At 43.9% G+C, this 19,270-nt stretch overlaps 1 protein-coding gene across 1 annotated transcript in view; it reads right to left on the reverse strand.

The window, feature by feature from the left end:
- LOC143808370 (coagulation factor X-like) overlaps positions 1-18,135 on the reverse strand; it is a 101,094-nt gene extending 82,959 nt beyond the window's left edge. The window contains exons 1-2 of the mRNA XM_077290936.1: positions 18,046-18,135; positions 15,245-15,317 (exon numbers count right to left, since the gene is read on the reverse strand). Of these exons, the coding sequence (XP_077147051.1) occupies positions 15,245-15,302 (58 nt within the window). The 5' untranslated portion in view covers positions 15,303-15,317; positions 18,046-18,135. The remainder of the gene's footprint in view (positions 1-15,244; positions 15,318-18,045) is intronic.
- Between the last annotated feature and the right edge of the window lie 1,135 nt (positions 18,136-19,270).

Here is a 19,270-nt window from a genome sequence, read left to right on the forward strand (position 1 = left end):
GTTTACCCTGGTTACCCGGGGACTTCGGCATCGCTCCAGCGCCGTGATTGCAACGTGTGACCGCAGTCTACGACGCTGGAGCGATATTCATACGATCGCTGCGACGTCACGGATCGTGCCGTCGCAGCGATGAAAATTTCAATGTGTGACGGTACCCTAAGGCTATGTGCACACGTTACGGATTTTGCTGCGGATCTGCAGCAGCTTTCCATGCGTTTACAGTACAATGTAAACCTATGTAAACCGCAATCCGCAGTGCACATGCAGCGGAAAAAAAATGCGCAGAAACGCTGCGGGTTACATTCTGCAGCATGTCAATTCTTTGAGCGGATTCCGCTGCGGTTTACAGCTGCTCCATAATAGGAATCCGCAGGTGTAAAACCGCAGGTGGAATCCACACAAAATCCGCATAAAAACCACAGTAAATCCGCAGCTAAAACGTGCAGTGCCTTTTACCTGCGGATTTCTAAAATCCGCTGCGGAAAAATCCGCAGAGCTCCTTTCTACGTGTGCACATACCCTGAGGGCACAGATAAGGGCTATTGCAGGAGTACAGCAAGGTACTAGGCCCAGTATCTTCACCATCAGATGTAACTTGGGGAGCAGGGGTAGCTAGGGTACCCCTAGTGTTATGAACAGGGTAGCAGCCACTGGTCTCAAGTTATCAGACAACAGAAACATGACAGTAACACTGGCCCATACTATTTTTTTGATTCTTCATGGATTCTACTACTGCTTTGGCTCAGCAATTGCATCAGCTCAGTCTAGAGATGGCAGGCTTCCGCTCTGTTGTTTTGCAGCACCTGAACATGTCCGGTTTGGGGACTGTGCAGCGCCCCAGGGTCCTGGTCGTTGCAGTAAAATCTTTCTCCCACCAGGGGGAGTGATGTTACGTTTGAAGGCAATAAAGGAGATCTCTTTACCAGGTATCACAAACCATGCAACACACTTCACACTCCAGTCCACCAGGTGGAGCTATACTCCTATTTATTAGGGCTCTCTCCACAATTAGGTAAAACTGGTGGCCTGGATAGGAAGTTAGTCAGTTCCTGTCCAGCAAACAGAGGGGAAGGAGGAACATCTAATAGCTGCTGACAGAGTGGGTCCCTGACAGGGGTGGGATCCTGTCAGAGGCCTAGACAGAAGGCCACAGAGCTGCGCCTGCCCGACGTGTGGCAGCATCCTAAGAAAGAGACACGAACAGCGAATTGTATTGTAGAGGGTGAGAAACGAAGTCATAGCAAAAGGAGAGGAAACCAGAAGGAGTTCTGACCAGCGAAGGCTGCCTCCTTCTGAGGCGCAGGATCCGGAAACCGGAACACCGATGGAGCAACAGTCTCTATGCCTTGCTCCAGAGACCGGCAGGACAGCTAATTCCAAGTTACTGATCCGCCCTATACCCAGGAGGCACGGTTGCAACTTCTGGGGGCCGGGGCGTGCTAGAGTCCCTGTAAAAAGCCTCAGGCCATCAGTCATACGGGTTTGTCCTATCCTTACCATCAGGGGGACAGAGAAAGAGACATAACACCTAGAACATCTACAACAGTTGTGAGGACCTTATGAGAGGCTCAGCAGTAAGGCACTACAACACCCAGGCGCTAGAGGAAGACTACTGATTTCCACCTGGATAAGGGGACTCTGGATTTGCCTTCAGACCGGTCGGACTCTGCCTGCCCTGTGATCTGGTGCTCTGGACTGTGGATGCTGAAGCCTTCAGTAAAAAGGTAAAGAGACTGCAACCTTGTGTCCTCGTTCTTCACTGCGCCTCACATCATCCACCATCTACACTCTGGGAAGCCCTGGGGATACACTTCACCTGTGGGAAGGTATACCATCTAGCTGCCATAACATCACCCCAGCGGATTCCTAAGCAGTGTCTGTCACCCTGACCGAATACCACAGGTGGCATCACGAACATAAACTCTATCCCTTTAAAGACCTTTCCCCCCTTTTACAACGGACGTCCCTAGGGCCACGGACTGGGTCAGCCACCGTGACATCCCCCTTGAGAACCGAAGGGCCCGGTACCGAGTACCCCACTGCCCTATGGGGGCGCTCCAACTGCAACTCCCAAACAATCCCTGGTGAAGCCTAAGGTCACTTTGCCTGACAGGTTCTCTGGGGGTGTGACAAGTTTGTTGCTTTCATGGTAGCCTGTAAACTATACTTTAAGTTGTGGCCTCACTCCTCTGGTTGTGGGAAACAACGGGGTAGGGATCGTAATTTCACTACTTCAGGGTGACCCTCAAGCCTGGGCTTTTTCTCTTCTGGATGACTCTCAGTCGCTACGGACAGTTGAGGAATTTTTTCAGGGTATGGGTCACATATACAATGACGCCAACCGCATCTCTCTGGCCGAGTCAACACTATGTTTTGCTCCAAGTTTCAGAGGTGGTTTACCGATACTAAGTGGAATGACCCTGCACTCCGTAGCCAGTTCATTCAAGGATTATCGGTAAAGGTGAAGGATGTCCTTGCTCTGCATGGGACTCCGGTCTCTCTGGAGGCAGCCATGTTTCTGGCCGTCCAGGTGGACCGCCGTCTTCGTCAGAGACATAATGAGGCACTCCTAATTGTGGTGGACCTGGAGTCGAGGAAGCCTGGGTCTGAGTCTACCATGGAATCCCTGCAGCTGGATGGGGTGGCACATTCTGTGGGTGCAATGGTAGCTCGGCGTAAAGGGGGAGTGTGTTTTTTTTGTGGTGGTAAAGGTCATTTTGTGGGTACATGGCCTTCGATATTACCCCATAAACAGCTGCCGAAAAGCTAAGGAGGAAGGGTTGCTGGGAGGTTGGCAATCCGGGTGTACTTATTTACTCCATTGGTAGATCTTAATTTTTTCTACCTGCCTAGATCCATCTCAGCAAAGATAAGGTAATTATTTCTGCCTTTCCAAACAGTGGGGCAGGGTTTAATTTAATTGATGCCAGGCTTGTCCAGGCCGAGGGCTTCAAACCATAAGTATTATTTAAACCTATACCCATTATTGCTATTGATTCTGCACCCTTAAACCAGGGGTATTTTACTCAGGTAGTTTGGATGTTGCATGTACAGGTAGGAGCTATGCATATTGACTGTTATGTGGTAGAGGGCTTGCCCTCCCCTGTGGTTCTAGGATTACTCTGGCTTATGCTACCAAACCCTGCAGTAGACTGGCAGACTCAGGAGGTTGTTAAATGGAGAAAGTATTACAAAATACACTGCTTAGGCACCCGGTTAGCCAGGGTGGGTACCCAATCTCTGCCTGAAAACCTGTCTTACTTTGGTCATGTGTTTTCAGAACAGGGGTGCCAGGAACTCCCTCCACATTGTCCTTATGATTGTGCTGTTAACCTTATTCCTTTGGCTAAGCTTCCAAGGGACAAGTTATACAACATCTCTCGTCCAGAGCGGCAAGCCATGAAGGACAGTAAATCTAAAAGTTTGGCAAAGGGGCATATTTGACCTTCTTCATCTCCCATTGCTGCAGGGTTTTACTTTGACAAGAAGAAAGATGGGGGGATTCACCCTTGTTTAAACTTTCACAAACTCAAATGAATCACGGTCTGGGATCCATATCCTCTCCCTCTCATCTGGGACATCTTTAGTCAGATAATGGGAGCCAATTAGTTTTATAAACTAGAACTCATTTGCATCAAGGAGGGGGATGAGTGGAAGACAGACTTCAATACCCCTGTGGGACACTGTGAGAACCTCGTAATGCCATTTGAGTTGACTAATACTCACGCCATTTTTCAACACTTTGTTAATTACATTTTTAATCACCTAGCAGAGAGGTTTGTTGCGATTTGGTTGCAGAGTGGAAAGACAGATGTATGCAGAAAATTCGCAACCAAGCAGAAGAGGTATCAAAAACAAGTAATTTTATTAAAGTATCAAATACACAACAATGCAATAGTTACATATGGACAAAAAAACGGTGAAAGGGAAGGCGTGCCAACAACAACACCAGCATCAAAGATGTAAATTAGATGCTGGAAAGAGGCACAGCAAATCCAGGCTTCCTGGATACACAGCCACGCTGGGAAATGCCCAATGTCTGCGTCAATCCTTATACAGCCTGACGTCACTCAGCCATTTATTGTAGAAGTGGATGCGTCTGAAGTGGGGGCTGTATTGTAGCAGGGTGCATCCCCTAGTAAATAGTGCATATGTGCATATTTTTCTAAGAAACTATCATCTGCTGAGAAAAATTATGACATCGGTAACAGGGAACTCTTGGAAATGAAGTGGGCTTTTGAAGAGTGGTGTCATTTTCTGGAAAGGACAGTGCATCCGGTCATGGTAATCACTGATCATAAAAATCTATTGTATTTAGAATCTGTTAAATGTCTGACACTCTGACACGTAGACAGGCAATGTAGTCTTTATTTTTTACCAGATTCAACTTCTTCATGACGTATTGGCGGGGGATTAGAATGTTAAGGCTGATGCCTCATTTTGTTGTTTTCCTGGGGGTGGAGATAATTGTGAACTGGTACCTATATTACAGAAAGGAGTAGTTATTGCTGCTATAAGTTCTGACCTTGAGAAAGAGGTTGCAGAGGCTTCCTGTCCTTTAGGTAAACTGTTCATACCTGTGAATTTACATCTTAAAGTTACAAGTGAACATCATGATTCGGTCTTAGCCGAATACCTTGGAAGTAAATCCACCACAGATCTCCTTTCGTGGTTTGAGGTGCATCAGAATGTACGGGAGTATGTCTCTGCCTATAGTGTGTGTGCACATTCTAAGACCTCTCATACTCGTCCGTCTGAGTCTCTCCAACCATTGATGATTCCCAATAGACCTTGGACTCATTTATCATTAGATTTCATTAGTGATTTACCAATATCTACAGGTAATATAGTTATTTTGGTGGTGGTGAGCAGGTTCAGCAAGATGTCTCATTTTATTGTGCCATCTGCCTTAACCAACGCCAAGACCTTGGCGCAAATTTTCATCAAATAAATCATAAGATTACATGAGATTCCTACCAATATTGTTTCTGTTTGGGGGGTGCAATTTATATCCAAGTTTTGGAAAGCGTTTTGCACTCAGTTGGGAATGCATCTGTTGTTTTCGTCTGCTTTTCATCCACAGTCCAATGGGCAAACTAAACGCGTTAACCAGAATCTCAAGACTTATTTTAGGTGTTTTGTGTCTGAGAATCAGAAGAATTGGGTTACTTATTTACCTCTACTGAATTTGTGGTAAATAACTGTTGTCATGATTCTACTGGTAAGTCTCCATTCTTCGGGGGCCTACGATTTCCATCTTCAGTTCAACTGGTTTAATAGGAATCGTTCCTCAGTAATATCTGAAGAGTAATGACTTTCATCATCTATTTCATTTGTGTGGCAAGAGGTCCTTAATAATTTACAGAAATGGGATCCAAATGTATGAGTGTGGCTTATCGGAGACATTCGGACCTGTATGTGACTTGGTGTGGTTTCCTCAAGGAACATTATCTTAGGTTCCCTCTTGGAAGATAGGTCCCAGGTACTTACAGGATTGTGGCTGTCATCAATCTTGTAGCATCTTGCTTTGCTTTGCCACCTACTTTTAGGATTCATAATGTGTTTCACCAGTCTTTGCTCAAAAAATATGTTGTGTCCTTATTCTCAGCTGTGCAGCATCAGCCACTCCCCTCTCCCATATAGTCTCTACTATGGCAATCAGGATTACCAATGTTAATTCTTTTACTGCCTGGTGAAAGAGTTGAGGATTTGGTGTGCGGTAAAGGTGCTGTAAAGGAAAGTTGTTCTGGGACTGTTGCTTTAAGTTTTGGTTGCGTGCATAGTCCCATTTAGAGATGAGCGATTATGATCAGAAAACGATTGCCGAATCCGAATTTGCCATATTCGTGCCATATTCATGCCGAATTTATGTTTGCCGATCGTTTCCGAACCTATTCGCTCATCTGTACTCCCATTGACTCCAATGGTGCTTGGCTATGTTCAGCGAATATTGCAAATACGTAGATCGTAATCTGAACCAAATATTGAAATATTCGCTCATCTCGACTCCCATCCTCTTCTATTTTTGTTTACCTTCCTAATTCCTTGGTGTCTCCCTCTGTAGTCTGTGAGTGTTTTTTTTGTATGATTGCTATTTTCATTTATCCCTTTACGCACTTCCTTGTTTGCCTGGTTTGTGTATTTAAATACACTATTCTCCCCCACTTCCCAGGGAGGATGAGGGGACAGATAAGGGCTGTTTCAGGTGTACAGCAAGGTACGAGACACCAGCATCTCCTCCATCAGAAGTATCCTGGTGCGCACGGATAGCTAGGGCGCCCATAGCAATAGGGACAGGGTAGGAGATGCCTGGTCTCGGGTAATCAGACAACAGAAATGTGACAGGGATTTTGCTGTTCTGGCTCTTCCAGTGGGTCATGGCACAAGCAAACCATAACAGCAACATCTGCATTATAATATGGCGCGCCTTCCCTTCCACTGTGCCTCAAAACAAGTTCCCAATTACATGTTGGGTATTGGCGCACTCAGGAAAAATTGCACAATAAGCTATGAATTCTATTTTTTACTCTTAGCCCTTATAAAAATAAGAAAATTGGGGCTAAAACAACACTTAAGTGGTAAAAATTTAATTATTCTTTCTTCACAGCCCAATTGTGTAAAATTATGTGAGGAACATGTGGTGTCACCATGCTCAATGCACCCCTAGATGAGTTCATTGGGGGTGTAGTTTGAAAAATGGGGTCCCTTATGTAGGTGTTCTGCTGTTTTGGAATCTCAGGGGCTCTGAAAACGTGACATGGCACCCTCAAACCATTCCAGAAAATCTGAACTACAATATGGTGTTTCTCTTTTGAGCTTTCCACTGTGCCTGAAAACTATTTCCCGATTACATGTAGGGTATTGGCATACTCAGGAGAAATTGTACAACAAACTGTCTGGTCCATTTTTTTCCTATTAGCCCTTATAAAAATTAATATCTTGGGGCTAAAACAACATTTTAGTGGTAAAAATGTAATTATTCTTTCTTCACCGCCCAATGGTATAAACTTTTGTGAGGAACATGTGGCGTCTAGAGTAGGGCAAACCCGAACAGTAAAGTTCGGCATCCATATCGAACACCTACTGTTCGAGCATGGACACCGAACACAGACTTCACCAGGAAGTACGTGTTACTGTTCGGGTTCAGCTGCCTGAACACCGGGTGTTTGTCGCGCTGTCATGGCATGACAGCACGGACCGCTTTTGATTGGCTGTGAAATCATCCCCACCAGTCAGAGAGCCACAGTTCCCACGTTGTCAAAAGACAGCTTGAGCGCTCAGCTGTGATCAGAGGTATAAAGTTTACCTCCGGTCACTGGTGTCACCTGATGGGGCAACTGCTCCCATCATCCGACACCTGCTGCCGCTAATAACAGCGAGAGCAGGAGCAGCGGATGGGAGTATTCATCAGTCGCTCCTGCACTGTAAATGAATAATCTAAAAAAAAAAACGGCATGGGTTCCCCTGTATTTTTGTTAACCAGCCAGGCAGAACTCACCACTGGGGGCTGCAAACTTCAGCTGTCAGCTTCAGCAAGGCTAATTATCAAGAATAGAGGGGTCCACATGCCGTATTTTTTAATTATTTAAATAAATAATTAAAAAAACGGCGTGGGGTCCCCCCATTTTTGACCACCAGCCTTGCTAAAGCAGACTGCTGGGGCTGGTATTCTCAGGCTGGTAAGGGGCCATGGATATTGGACCCCAGCCTAAAAATAGCAGCCTGCAGCCGCCCAGTAAAGGCACATCTATTAGATACACCAATTCTGGCACTTTGCCTCTTCCCACTTGCCCTGTAGTGGTGGCATGTGGGGTGATAGTTGGGGGGATGATGTCACCTTTGCATTGTCCGGTGGCATCAAGACCCAAGGTTAGTAATGGAGAGGCATCAATAAGACGCCCCCATTACCAACCCCATAGTCACACTGTATGAAAACAGACACCAAGAATAAAGTCCTTTAATTGAAAAAATGACAGACTCCTTTAATAATTTCAATTAAACCATACTTAGAGATACTTGAGAGTTCATGGTGCTAGCGGGGATGTCACTGAAGTCACCGCAGTTCAGCCCGGCTGGGAACGGAGCCTCGATGATGTCACCTCCAGTCACTGAGGCTGCGCTCGCAGCAGTTCAGTCACCAGTGGTTCTCAGCCTGGACAGTCGCCTTTTGGCACCATCCAGGTGGAAAACTGTTTTTCCCCCAGACATGGATTACGGTATGGGACAGAATGACTGACAGGTGAGGGATATTGCTGATTTTTAATTTTGGTTTATTACAGGAGAATGAGGGCTTCGGAGGAATTAGGCAAGGTCATAAGTATGGTTTAATTGAGATTATTAAAGGAGTCTGTCATTTTTTCAATTAAAGGACTTTATTCTTGGTGTCTGTGTTTTCATACAGTGTGACTATGGGGTTAGTAATGGGGGCGGGGGCGTCTTGTTGACGCCTCTCGATTACTAACCTTGGGGCTTGATGTCACCGGACAATACAAAGGTGACATCAACCCTACCCAACTATCACCCAGCTTGCCACCACTACAGGGCAAGTGGGAAGAGCTGGGCAAAGCGCCAGAATTGGCGCATCTAATAGATGTGCTTTTTCTGGTCAGCTGCGGGCTGCTATTTTTAGGCTGGGGGCCAATATCCATGGCCCCTTACCAGTCTGAGAATACCAGCTCCCAGCTGTCTGCTTTAGCAAGGCTAATTGTCAAAAATGGGGGGACCCACGATGTTTTTTTTAAATTATGTATTTAAATAATTAAAAAATACTGCATGGAAACCCCTCTATTCTTGATAACTAGCCTTTCTGAAGCTGACAGCTGAGGGTTGCAGCCCCAGCTGTGAGTTTTGCCTGGCTGGTTAAAAAAAATACAAGGAAACCCACGCCGTTTTTTTTTTATTATTTATTTACAGCACTGTGTCACGACCCCTGCAGTAGGTCTTAAGCAGAGGGTCGAATACAGGTCACCTGAGTCTCAGAAGGGGTGAGGAGAGCTGCGGTGAGCCGAGCGCAGGACCTGCAACATGTGACTCCCAAGAGAGTAGCTGAAGGCAGAGACTACCGCCGGGTGACAGAGGAGACCGGCGAGGCTGGAGCGCAGTGAATGAGCCGAGGTCAAACCAGGAAGTCAGAGAGATACTGCAGGATGAGACGGGGGCGAAGTCAAACACAAAGACGAGGTCAGAATGCCAAAGATAACAGTGAAGTAATAATAATAATAATATTTATTTTTATATAGCGCTAACATATTCCGCAGCGCTTTACAGTTTGCACACGTTATCATCACTGTCCCCGATGGGGCTCACAATCTAAATTCCCTATCAGTATGTCTTTGGAATGTGGGAGGAAACCAGAGTGCCCAGAGGAAACCCACGGAAACACGAGAACATACAAACTCTTTGCAGATGTTGTCCAAGGACCCCTGGATGTTATCCAGGACCCCAGCGCTGCAAGGCTGCAGTGCTATCCACTGAGCCACCATGCTACCCCACAAGTACAAGTGGGATAGACAGGTGCAGAGTGGGGGAACTAAAGCCAGAAGGTCAGAACCAGACGGGATGATAATACTGAATTAGAAAACTAAGCGCAATACCAGAAAACGGACTGAGTCAAAGCACAACAAGGCAAAACAGGCAAGCAGTACGCAAACACACCAGGGGGTCAGACAAACAGACAGAATGAACATGTAACTAACAAGGAACCTAAGCCTGGTGTGTGTATATATGTCCCTCCCAGATCCAAAAGGAGGCCAAAAACAATTAACCCCATGAGGACCGGGAGAGAACCCACACCATAACCATGACAGTACCCCCCTTCCAACAGCCACCGGACCCCCAGGCTTCTCTAGATGCCTGGCATGGAAAGCCCGGACCAGTCTACCGAACTGGCCGGAACCCACAACCGATCTTCCATAGCATATCCCTTCCAATGTATTAAATACTGGAGGTTCCGGCACATCACCCATGAATCAATAGTGTGGCCCACGTCATACTCCAGCTGCCCCTCCACCAACACTGGTGGAGTAACGGACGAGGAATCTTCCTCGACTGCCCAGGCCAGTTTTAAGAGAGACCTATGAAAGACATCAGATATTTTGAAGGAGGTGGGCAACTGTAACCTGTAGGCCACAGGATTGACCCTTCCACCACTTTGTAAGGCCCAATAAACTTAGGTCCCAGCTTCATCAAGGGTACCTTGAGTTTGATATTGCGAGTAGACAACCACACCTTATCCCCCACAATGAATGCTGGACCTCCTCCCATCTGCAAACTGTTTGTTTCTTTCCTGGGCCTTGGAGATGTTACTATGAACCTCTCTCCAAAGGGTTCTCAAACATTGAACCATACACTCAGCCCCTGGCCAACCTGAATCCATACGAGAAAATTCCCCAAAATGCGGATTGAACCCAGAGTTGACCAGAAAGGGAGATTTTCCCGTAGACTGACTCACGCAACTGTTGAACGCAAATTACGCCAAGGGTAATACCTCACACCAGTCTGGCAGAGGCTAAGCATCTTAGAATTTGCTCCAGGGACTGATTCGTGCATTTAGTCTGTCCTTTGGACTCTGGATGACAAGCAGAGGAAAATAATAACGTAACTCCCAACTTCTTGCAAAACGCCCTCCAAAATCTGGCCACAAATTGCACACCTCTTTCCAACACAATGTTCACCGGAACGCCATGCAGCCGGGCAACAGGTTGTAAAAACAAGCGGGCCAAAGTCTCAGCAGATGGTAAAGCTGACAGAGGTACAAAATGGGCCTATTTGGAGAACCTATCCACCATCACCCACACCACAGAGTTGCCCCTAGAAAGAGGAAGGTTTGTGATCAAGTCCATGGACAAATGTGTCCATGGTCTATCTGGAATTGGTAAAGGCACCAATTCCCTGGCCGGCCGGCAATGAGAACTTTTAGAAAGGGTGCAAACCCCACATGCAGACACAAATTTTGTAATATCTGTTATCATAGAGGGCCACCAGAAACTCCTAGCAATAGCCCCCCGGGAGGCCGAAACCCCAGGATTGACACTCAATGCAGAATCATGAAACTCCCGAAGAAGTCTGAGATGGAGATGTTCCGGTACAATCAGTTTACCTGAGGGTTTACCCCTGGGGGCCAGCACCTGTCCCTCCAAAACCTCTCTCTTTAATTCGGATGAGGTTTCAGCCACAGCTACCCCTGGCTGAAGAATGGAGGATGGAGGTTTGGGAGGAGACATGGGATCAAAACTTCGGGACAAGGCATCAGCCTTAACATTTTTGGATCCCAGACGAAAGGTAATAGTAAAATGGAAACGGGAAAAAAAAGCTCTCATTGAGCCTGTCTGGGGGTCAAGCTCTTGGCAGACTCGATACAGGCTAAATTTTTGTGATCCGTGATTACAGTAATAGGGTGAACAGCCCCTTCCAAAAAATACCTCCATTCTTCGAAGCCCATTTTGATCGCCAACAGTTCCCTATTGCCCATATCATAATTTCTCTCTGCGGAAGAGAATTTTCTAGAAAAGAAGGCACAAGGTTTAAGATTAGCAAGGGTATAAGGACCCTGAGACAAAACTGCCCCCACCCCCACTTCAGACATGTCAACTTCCACGATAAAAGGTTTTGATGGATCTGGCTGAACCAACACAGGAGTGGAAGAAAAACATTTTTTCAAAGCCATAAAATAATTTTTTGTTCCTTACATCAGCCCCCTTGATTGTGAGGTCGGTCAAAGGCTTAACCACCTGCGAAAAACCCTTAATAAACTTTCTGTAATAATTTTCAAAGCCCAAAAATCATTGCAACCCCTTCAAATCACGAGGTTGCACCCAGTCTGTAATGGCCTGAACCTTCCCAGGATCCACACGGAATCCTTCACCAGACACAGTCAAACCCAAAAAGGACAATTCTTGAACGAAAAAAGAACATTTCTCCAATTTGGCATACAAATGATTTTCCCTGAGTCTTGTAAGAACCATATGCAGATGGTGCAAGTGAGACTGGCTGTCAGAAGAATACACTAAAATGTCATCCAGATAAATCACCACAAAACGCCCAAATAAATCAATGAAAATAACATTGATGAAATTCTGGAAAATAGCAGGAGCGTTAGTGAGACCGAAGGGCATGACCAAGTTTTCAAACAGCCCCTCGGTCGTGAGGAAGGCAGTTTTCCATTCATCCCCTTCCCGGACCCTTATGAGATTATAGGCCCCCTGTAGATCAAGCTTGGAGAACCATTTGGCCCCAGTAAGTTGATTACACAGGTCCAGAATGAGAGGGAAGGATATGTGTTCTTTACAGTAATTTTATTTAATTCCTGGAAGTCGAGGCATGGCCGCAATCCACCATCTTTCTTTTTAACAAAAAAGAAACCCGCCACCACAAGTCACACAGAAGGGCAAATATGCCTCTTGCGCAGACTTTCAGAAATATATTCCTTCATAGCTTGGCACTCAGGCCCGGACAAATTAAACAGACAAGCCTTGGGTAATTTGGCTCCTGGGATTTAATCAATGGCACAATCAAAATGTCTATGTGGTGGAAGTGCCTCTGCCTCGCTTTCGGAAAACACGTCTTCAAAGTCTTTCAGGTATTCCGGAATAACCTCCAAACCGACAGATGACACAGAAACAGATTTCACAGAAGTGGTAGTAGATACAACATTACAACACTGGCTGTTAGCCTTACATTCCCACTGAGTTATTTCTCCAGAAACCCAATCAATAATAGGGTTGTGACATTGAAGCCAAGGAATGCCTAACACCAGACCTGTCGGCAAATTATCTAAAACAGTTTAATCTCTCAACGTGAGCAGGACCCACCCTCAGTGAAAAAAAACTCAGATATGAAACAAATTCCATCTTTGGTGAGAGGAGTCAATAGCCAGCACCTTGACTGGAGTCCCGTGCCTGACTGTCCCTATCTTATTAAGAGTCACCACGCGAGAGTCAATCAGATTAATGCTAGAACCAGAGTCAACGAAAGCGGTAATCACCACGGGACAACCAGAAAGATCCAACTCTACCTGAAGAAGGATTTTAGAAAGCAAGGACAAAAGTACCTGAGAGTCTGGGCAACCTCCTCGATAGTTTCCCAGACTTAGTTGTTTCACCGAAGTCTTCACAGAGGGGGAAGTGGAAGGACAGTTTCTTTTCCAATGTCCAGAGGCTCCACAGGAAAAGCAAAATTGGCTGTCTCTGCGATATCTTCTCTCCCTCTCCTCCAATGAGATTGCACCAACCCCCATGAATTCAGAAGTGAATGCAGTGTCCCTCAGGCTGGAGTATAGAGGTGCCTCCTGTTGCATCATTCCTCTAGCACGGAGCCTTCGGTTCATTTGAACCGCCTGAGTCATGGCATCCTCCAAGGTATCAGGGGGAGAATGAAGCGCCAGAGCGTCCTGTAGATGGTTGGACAGACCCCTGTGGAACAGCCCTCTCAAGGTGGCGTCATTCCATGCAAACTCAACAGCCCAGCATCTAAACGCCGAACAAAACCATTCTGCTGAATGCTTCTCCGGTGTCACACTCATCACCATGTCCTCAGCCAGACGCACTCTATCAGGCTTGTCATAAATATGCCCGAGGGCCTCAAAGAAGGAATCCATGGATTTACGTTCTGGTGCGATAGGAGAGAAGGAAAACACCCAAGCTTGTGGAGCCACGCGTAACAAGGACATAACAATCCCCACTCTCTGACTTTCATTCCCAGATGCACGGGGACGTAACTCAAAAAACAACTTGCACCCCTCTAAAAAAAAAACGAAATCATTTTTTGTCCCCAGAAAAATTATCAGGCAACTTTACCGGTGGTTCAGGGGCCACCAAAGACACATCAGTGGGACCCTCAACCCGAGCCCCTAATGGTACGGAGCCCTGTAGTGCATCCGCCACATCTCTTTGCACTAGTTGATGTGATTGAGTCAGGGCACGCTATTCCATATGTAGCTTCTGCATTAAATGGGTGAGATCACTTACTTGATCTGAAAGTGCGCATAAGGGATCCATATTTCCCAGGGACCCCCCCACCCAACCAGAGGGGGGAAAAGGTAAGGTCAGTTATAATGTCACGACCCCTGCAGTAAGTCTTAATGGGAACCTGTCACCCCCAAAATCGAGGGTGAGCTAAGCCCACCAGCATCAGGGGCTTATCTACAGCATTCTGGAATGCTGTAGATAAGCCCCGATGTATCCTAAAAGATAAGAAAAAGGTTAGATTATACTCACCCAGGGGCGGTCCCGGTCCCGGTCTGGTCCGATGGGTGTCGCGGTCCGGTCTGGCGCCTCCCATCTTCATCAGATGACGTCCTCTTGTGGTCTTCACGCTGCGGCTCTGGCGCAGGTGTACTTTGTCTGCCCTGTTAAGGGCAGAGCAAAGTACTACAGTGCGCAGGCGCCGGGCCTCTCTGACCTTTCCCGGAGCCTGCGCACTGCAGTAACCAGCAGGTTGAAGCGTTCCAGAGTTATAACCTCATAAAGGGACAGTGGTCAGAATTGTAAAAATTGGCCCGGTCATTAACATGCAAACCACCCTTGGGGGTAAAGGGGTTAAAGCTTTCTACCTTCTTAACAGAAAAATTGTGTTTAAAAATTATGCTGATGTAAAGTAGACAAATGTTATTTATCAATTATTTTGTTATACCTATTTGATATGATTTAAGGGCATACAAATTCAAACTTTGAAAATTGTTAAATTTTCAAATTCTTTTGTCAAATTTTTGATATTTTCATAAATAAACACAAATCATATAGACCAAAATATACCACTAACATAAAGTACAACATGTCACCAAGAAACATTCTCAGAATCACCGGGATCCGTTGAAGTGTTCCAGAGTTATTACCCCATGAAGTAACAGTAGTCAGAATTGAAAAAATTGGCCTGATCAAGAAGGTGAAGGGCCATTGTGTTTAATATTGCAAAGTATAAAAAAAAGCTTTGTAATTTATTTCTTTATTCATCCTTTCCAGGAAAACACTGATGACACTCTGATGATAAAAACAGGCACACAGATAACACACTGATGGAAAACACTGATGACATCTGTACCAGTTTTTTATGTATCTGTTTTATACGGATGCGTGAATAAGCCTTACAAAGTTTTTTATTTTCACGTGTACTATTCATTCATAATCAATTAAAACAATGGATACTCTTTAAATAATGAAACAATGAGTTAAAGGTCGTTTTCTTTTGCCCAGAAAATAAAGTAAATAAACAGAAATATTACAAAAATACATAAATACGCACTACTTACCTGATTGACACGATGAGGTAGACAGCAGAAACAGTGTAACATGCAGCAGAGGTGTCATGTTGATGTGTTCAGACTGTTGAAAACAATATACCACATGAGCACTGTTTTCCTTCAGTTTTTTTTTAATTAAATATGATCATGTGAATATTTCCGTCTATAAAACATTTTGTGTTAGATACAATATTTTCATAGTGTAAGCATCATTGGTGTAGCCAAAAGCGATGAAGAGAATTTAGTTGAATCCAGGTCTGTGACTTATTAGAAAAGTAATATTATAAATATTATAAAGGTCATATGAAAGGGAAACTGAGTTTTCACTGTAAATTGTGTTCCTCCAAATTCATACATTATGGCTATATTCACACTTCTTTTTGACATTCCACTAGAATTATTTTTAAGCACAGTCAGATGGGATTAACGTCAAAAACAAATTTGTTGTATAACTGATGCAAACGGCATTAGGGAGACCCCCATTGATTATTATGGCATGTGTCCGGGTTCCTTTAAATGTCCATTTGTAGAACGTAATAATGCAGAACTTTTTCTTTGTTTTAAAAACTGACAAATAAAGGAACCCAGTTAGACCCTATAATAATCGATGGGGTCGCTCTGCTTCCGCTTTGATCAGTTATGCAACTAACCCATTTTTAACATTAATTTTTGTCTGGTCCTGAAAACGAAATTGACAAAAGGCATGTGAAAATACAAGTGTGGACATGGCTTATTCCATATGAAATAAAAACTAAAAACACTTTATCCTCAATTCTACAATAAATTTTACAGCAGAAGAAAATCTATGGTCTTTTTATTAAATATTTTTTGTAGTCCCTAATCCTGTTGCCTCACCTTGAGTATCAACAAGGATGTCCACAACTACGCATCTCCACTAATAACAGCACAACCCCATGATTTGTGATTTAACTCATAGCCAATTAATGAAATGAGGTTCCTATAGGGTGCTGTTTTATATCGACTTTCTTTTTTTTCCTGTTTTTCATTTTAAGACCCCAATTTTGGCTGAAAGTAAAATGGTGTCAACAGGTTTTACCATCTTTAGCTTTGAGGCGAGGGTAGCTCCAACAAGCCACATTGCCTTAGCCTGGGTATCTAAATACATTGCTTGGGGTAATAAACTGAAAGGGTGAAAGAAACCCGAACATACAGTTTTATTCAGATAAATCTTAGGAAACGCTTATCGATATTCAGGCAACAACATCATATGTGACCTTTAAGTCTATCTTTAAATCGTGGTTGGATTTCTCTTCCTTATACGCTTAACCAAAGGAATACTAAAGTAACATTTGTTCTTAATATTGTCAATTGATGATTCTCAGACAAATTTAAGATGATAGCCCAGCACAAAAGTAATAAAACTGAACACTCATAACTATTATTACACTATTTTTCAGCCATATATTTGTTTCAGATCCATCCCATGCATCATCTGAAGCAGTCCAGGGCAAAGTGCGGCCCACGGGCGACAACTGGCCCACTGACTGTTTCAGTCTGGCCAGGAGACAGCCAAAGGATTGAAAACAGTGGCTCACGTGCTGTCTGCCGCTGCGTCCCAATATCACCGCTATCTTCATCCTCAGGATGCAGATAGCAGTGAATACAATGGTGGAAGAGAGGGGACCACCTCCATCTTCCACCAATCAGCGTGTGCGACAAACAGCATAAGCGATTACATCACTACATCGCATCTGCTGTGAGAAGAGTCAGTGCTCCGGAGATGGGAGCAGTGGGCGGGGGGAAGGGGAAAGAGGTGGGTATGTGTTTTTGTTTTTTTTTCATATGTGCATGGGATATGTGCCTTTATACAGTGTGCTATGTGACGGCTCATACTGTATTTAGAAGGCTATGTGAGGGCTTATATTGTATATAGAGAAGCTATTTGGGGGCTCACACTGTACATAAGGGGTTATGTGGGGGTTCATACTGTATATTGGGGGCTCATATTGTATGTAGGGAGCTATGTGAAGGCTTATACTGTATATAGGGGGCTATGTAAGGGCTAATACTGTATAGGGAAACTGTGTGGGCTTATACTGAACATGGAGGGCTGTGTTGGGCTCTCATACTGTACATAGATGACTATGTGTGGGCTCATACTGTATATTGGGCTATGTGGGAGATCATACTGCATATAGAGGGGCTATGTGAGGGCTCATATTGTATGTAGTGGCTTTGTGGAATGTCGTACTGTATATAAGGGGTGCTGTGTGGGGGCTTATACTGTATACATGGGGGTGTCATCATAGTTTACTCTGTTCAATATTAAGTGATTCAATTAATATTAACATAAAATAATAATAATTAATATATTAATGTTGAGCAGCATTAATTTCAGCCTATCGGTTCAGCCTTACACAACAGTTATAGTCTCTCGTATGGCCCCTCGGGAAAGATATTGCCCACTCCTGATCTAAAGTGACATTATTATGTAATCTTGTCCAGTTCAAAGTTGCAAGTTTCGAAAAGTACATTGTGAAATGTTCACCACTTCCGGATTTAGTATTTATTTTAACTAGGCGTTCTATGATTTGGTTGTCATATACAATTTATTTTCTACACTTGTTTTCACACAGGCTATTACCGTAAATGGACCCCAAAAAATAAGATTAACTGACTCTGAAATTACAAATTTTCATCTCTATATTAATGAATCTCACGGTGAAGGTCTATAATGAAGAAACTACATATGACACCAGTCAACAAAGTGTAATTCTTATTTTTCTAAGTCCTTTTTATTAAACCTATTTCAATATGTATCTTTATATTTGCTGTATGGTGGTACTTACCTTGGTGGGAGTGTGAGAACACTACGGATATTCTTGATTATGCTGTATAGTGTGTGGATGTATCTGTATAACAGGTATATATGTGGGGTTGACTGAGCACATGTAGTTAATCATCATCTCAAACAAATATTGGCAAGAGGCACATCAAACAAACAACAGCATGGCTTCAGCAATGAGACAGCAGTGGAAGTTCTGAAGCTTGAAATATGACAGACAGAGCAGACCTGCGACAGGGACCAGTTGTATAGTACATGGGAGTCCACAAGTTGAACATATCGCTCCAGAAGATATTGTACAGTGTTATCGTCGATAAAGGCTTTCATTCGTCTTTTTGAAGTAAGGCGATTTGCAGGACTTTAGAAATTTTGAACATATTTCACGAATATTGAAAGAAAAGACTAAACACTTCTAAATTTACACACAAAAAATGAAGAGTGAAATTAGACCAACCCCCCCAAAAAAATAGAAACAAATAAAGTTGCAGTTCCAAAGACTGAGGGAGTCTGTGCACCTCGAGATGGACAGCAAATCTGCCAAATGTGGCTACATTTTAGGAGTAATTGTTGTTTTAGAACCGCTTGTTATGTCTTTAAAATGATTGAGGCTCAATTGGAAAAGGGTTGTGGTTATAAGGAGGAGTATGGCTTGTATAGAAAAGAGTGCAGTTAAGAAGAGCAAAAGTTTGGCAGAGATCTGGGCATCTTGTTATAAAGATGAGCAAATATTTTGACATTTAAATTTGTAAGCTTCAACAATTTTATTTTGTTTGCTTCGAATTGATTCACTGTGAATCAAAGCTACTGCTAATCGTCCAACTGCCTTGAAAAGATGTATGTGACATTTTGTGGTATCTTAGGACTGCATTCAACCCGTTTCAAGCTGTTTAATGCAAAAACAGGCTTCATAATGTCAAAATGATCTCAACACATATGGCTATAGGTAAAGTAATGGGTAAAATAATCTTAGCTGATAGTAACAAACAGCTTGTTTAAAAAAAAAAAAATCAAGGTTAGACATGTTATGCTTTATAAAATAGTTTAAAAAAAATCTTGGTGTGTAATGCCTGCCATTCCAGTGTTTATATATCTAGGGTGGTATATAGAAAAAGCCATGGCTTCTTGATGTAAGAGAATGGTCAGCCATAATATACTGAATAGCCATGTTGGCTCTAGCAGCCATCTTGTGCAAAGTTAGAAACCAACTAATTCTGCTTCTACAAAGCTAA

The sequence above is a fragment of the Ranitomeya variabilis genome, chromosome 2, assembly GCF_051348905.1.
Source record: "Ranitomeya variabilis isolate aRanVar5 chromosome 2, aRanVar5.hap1, whole genome shotgun sequence".
NCBI lineage: Eukaryota > Metazoa > Chordata > Amphibia > Anura > Dendrobatidae > Ranitomeya > Ranitomeya variabilis.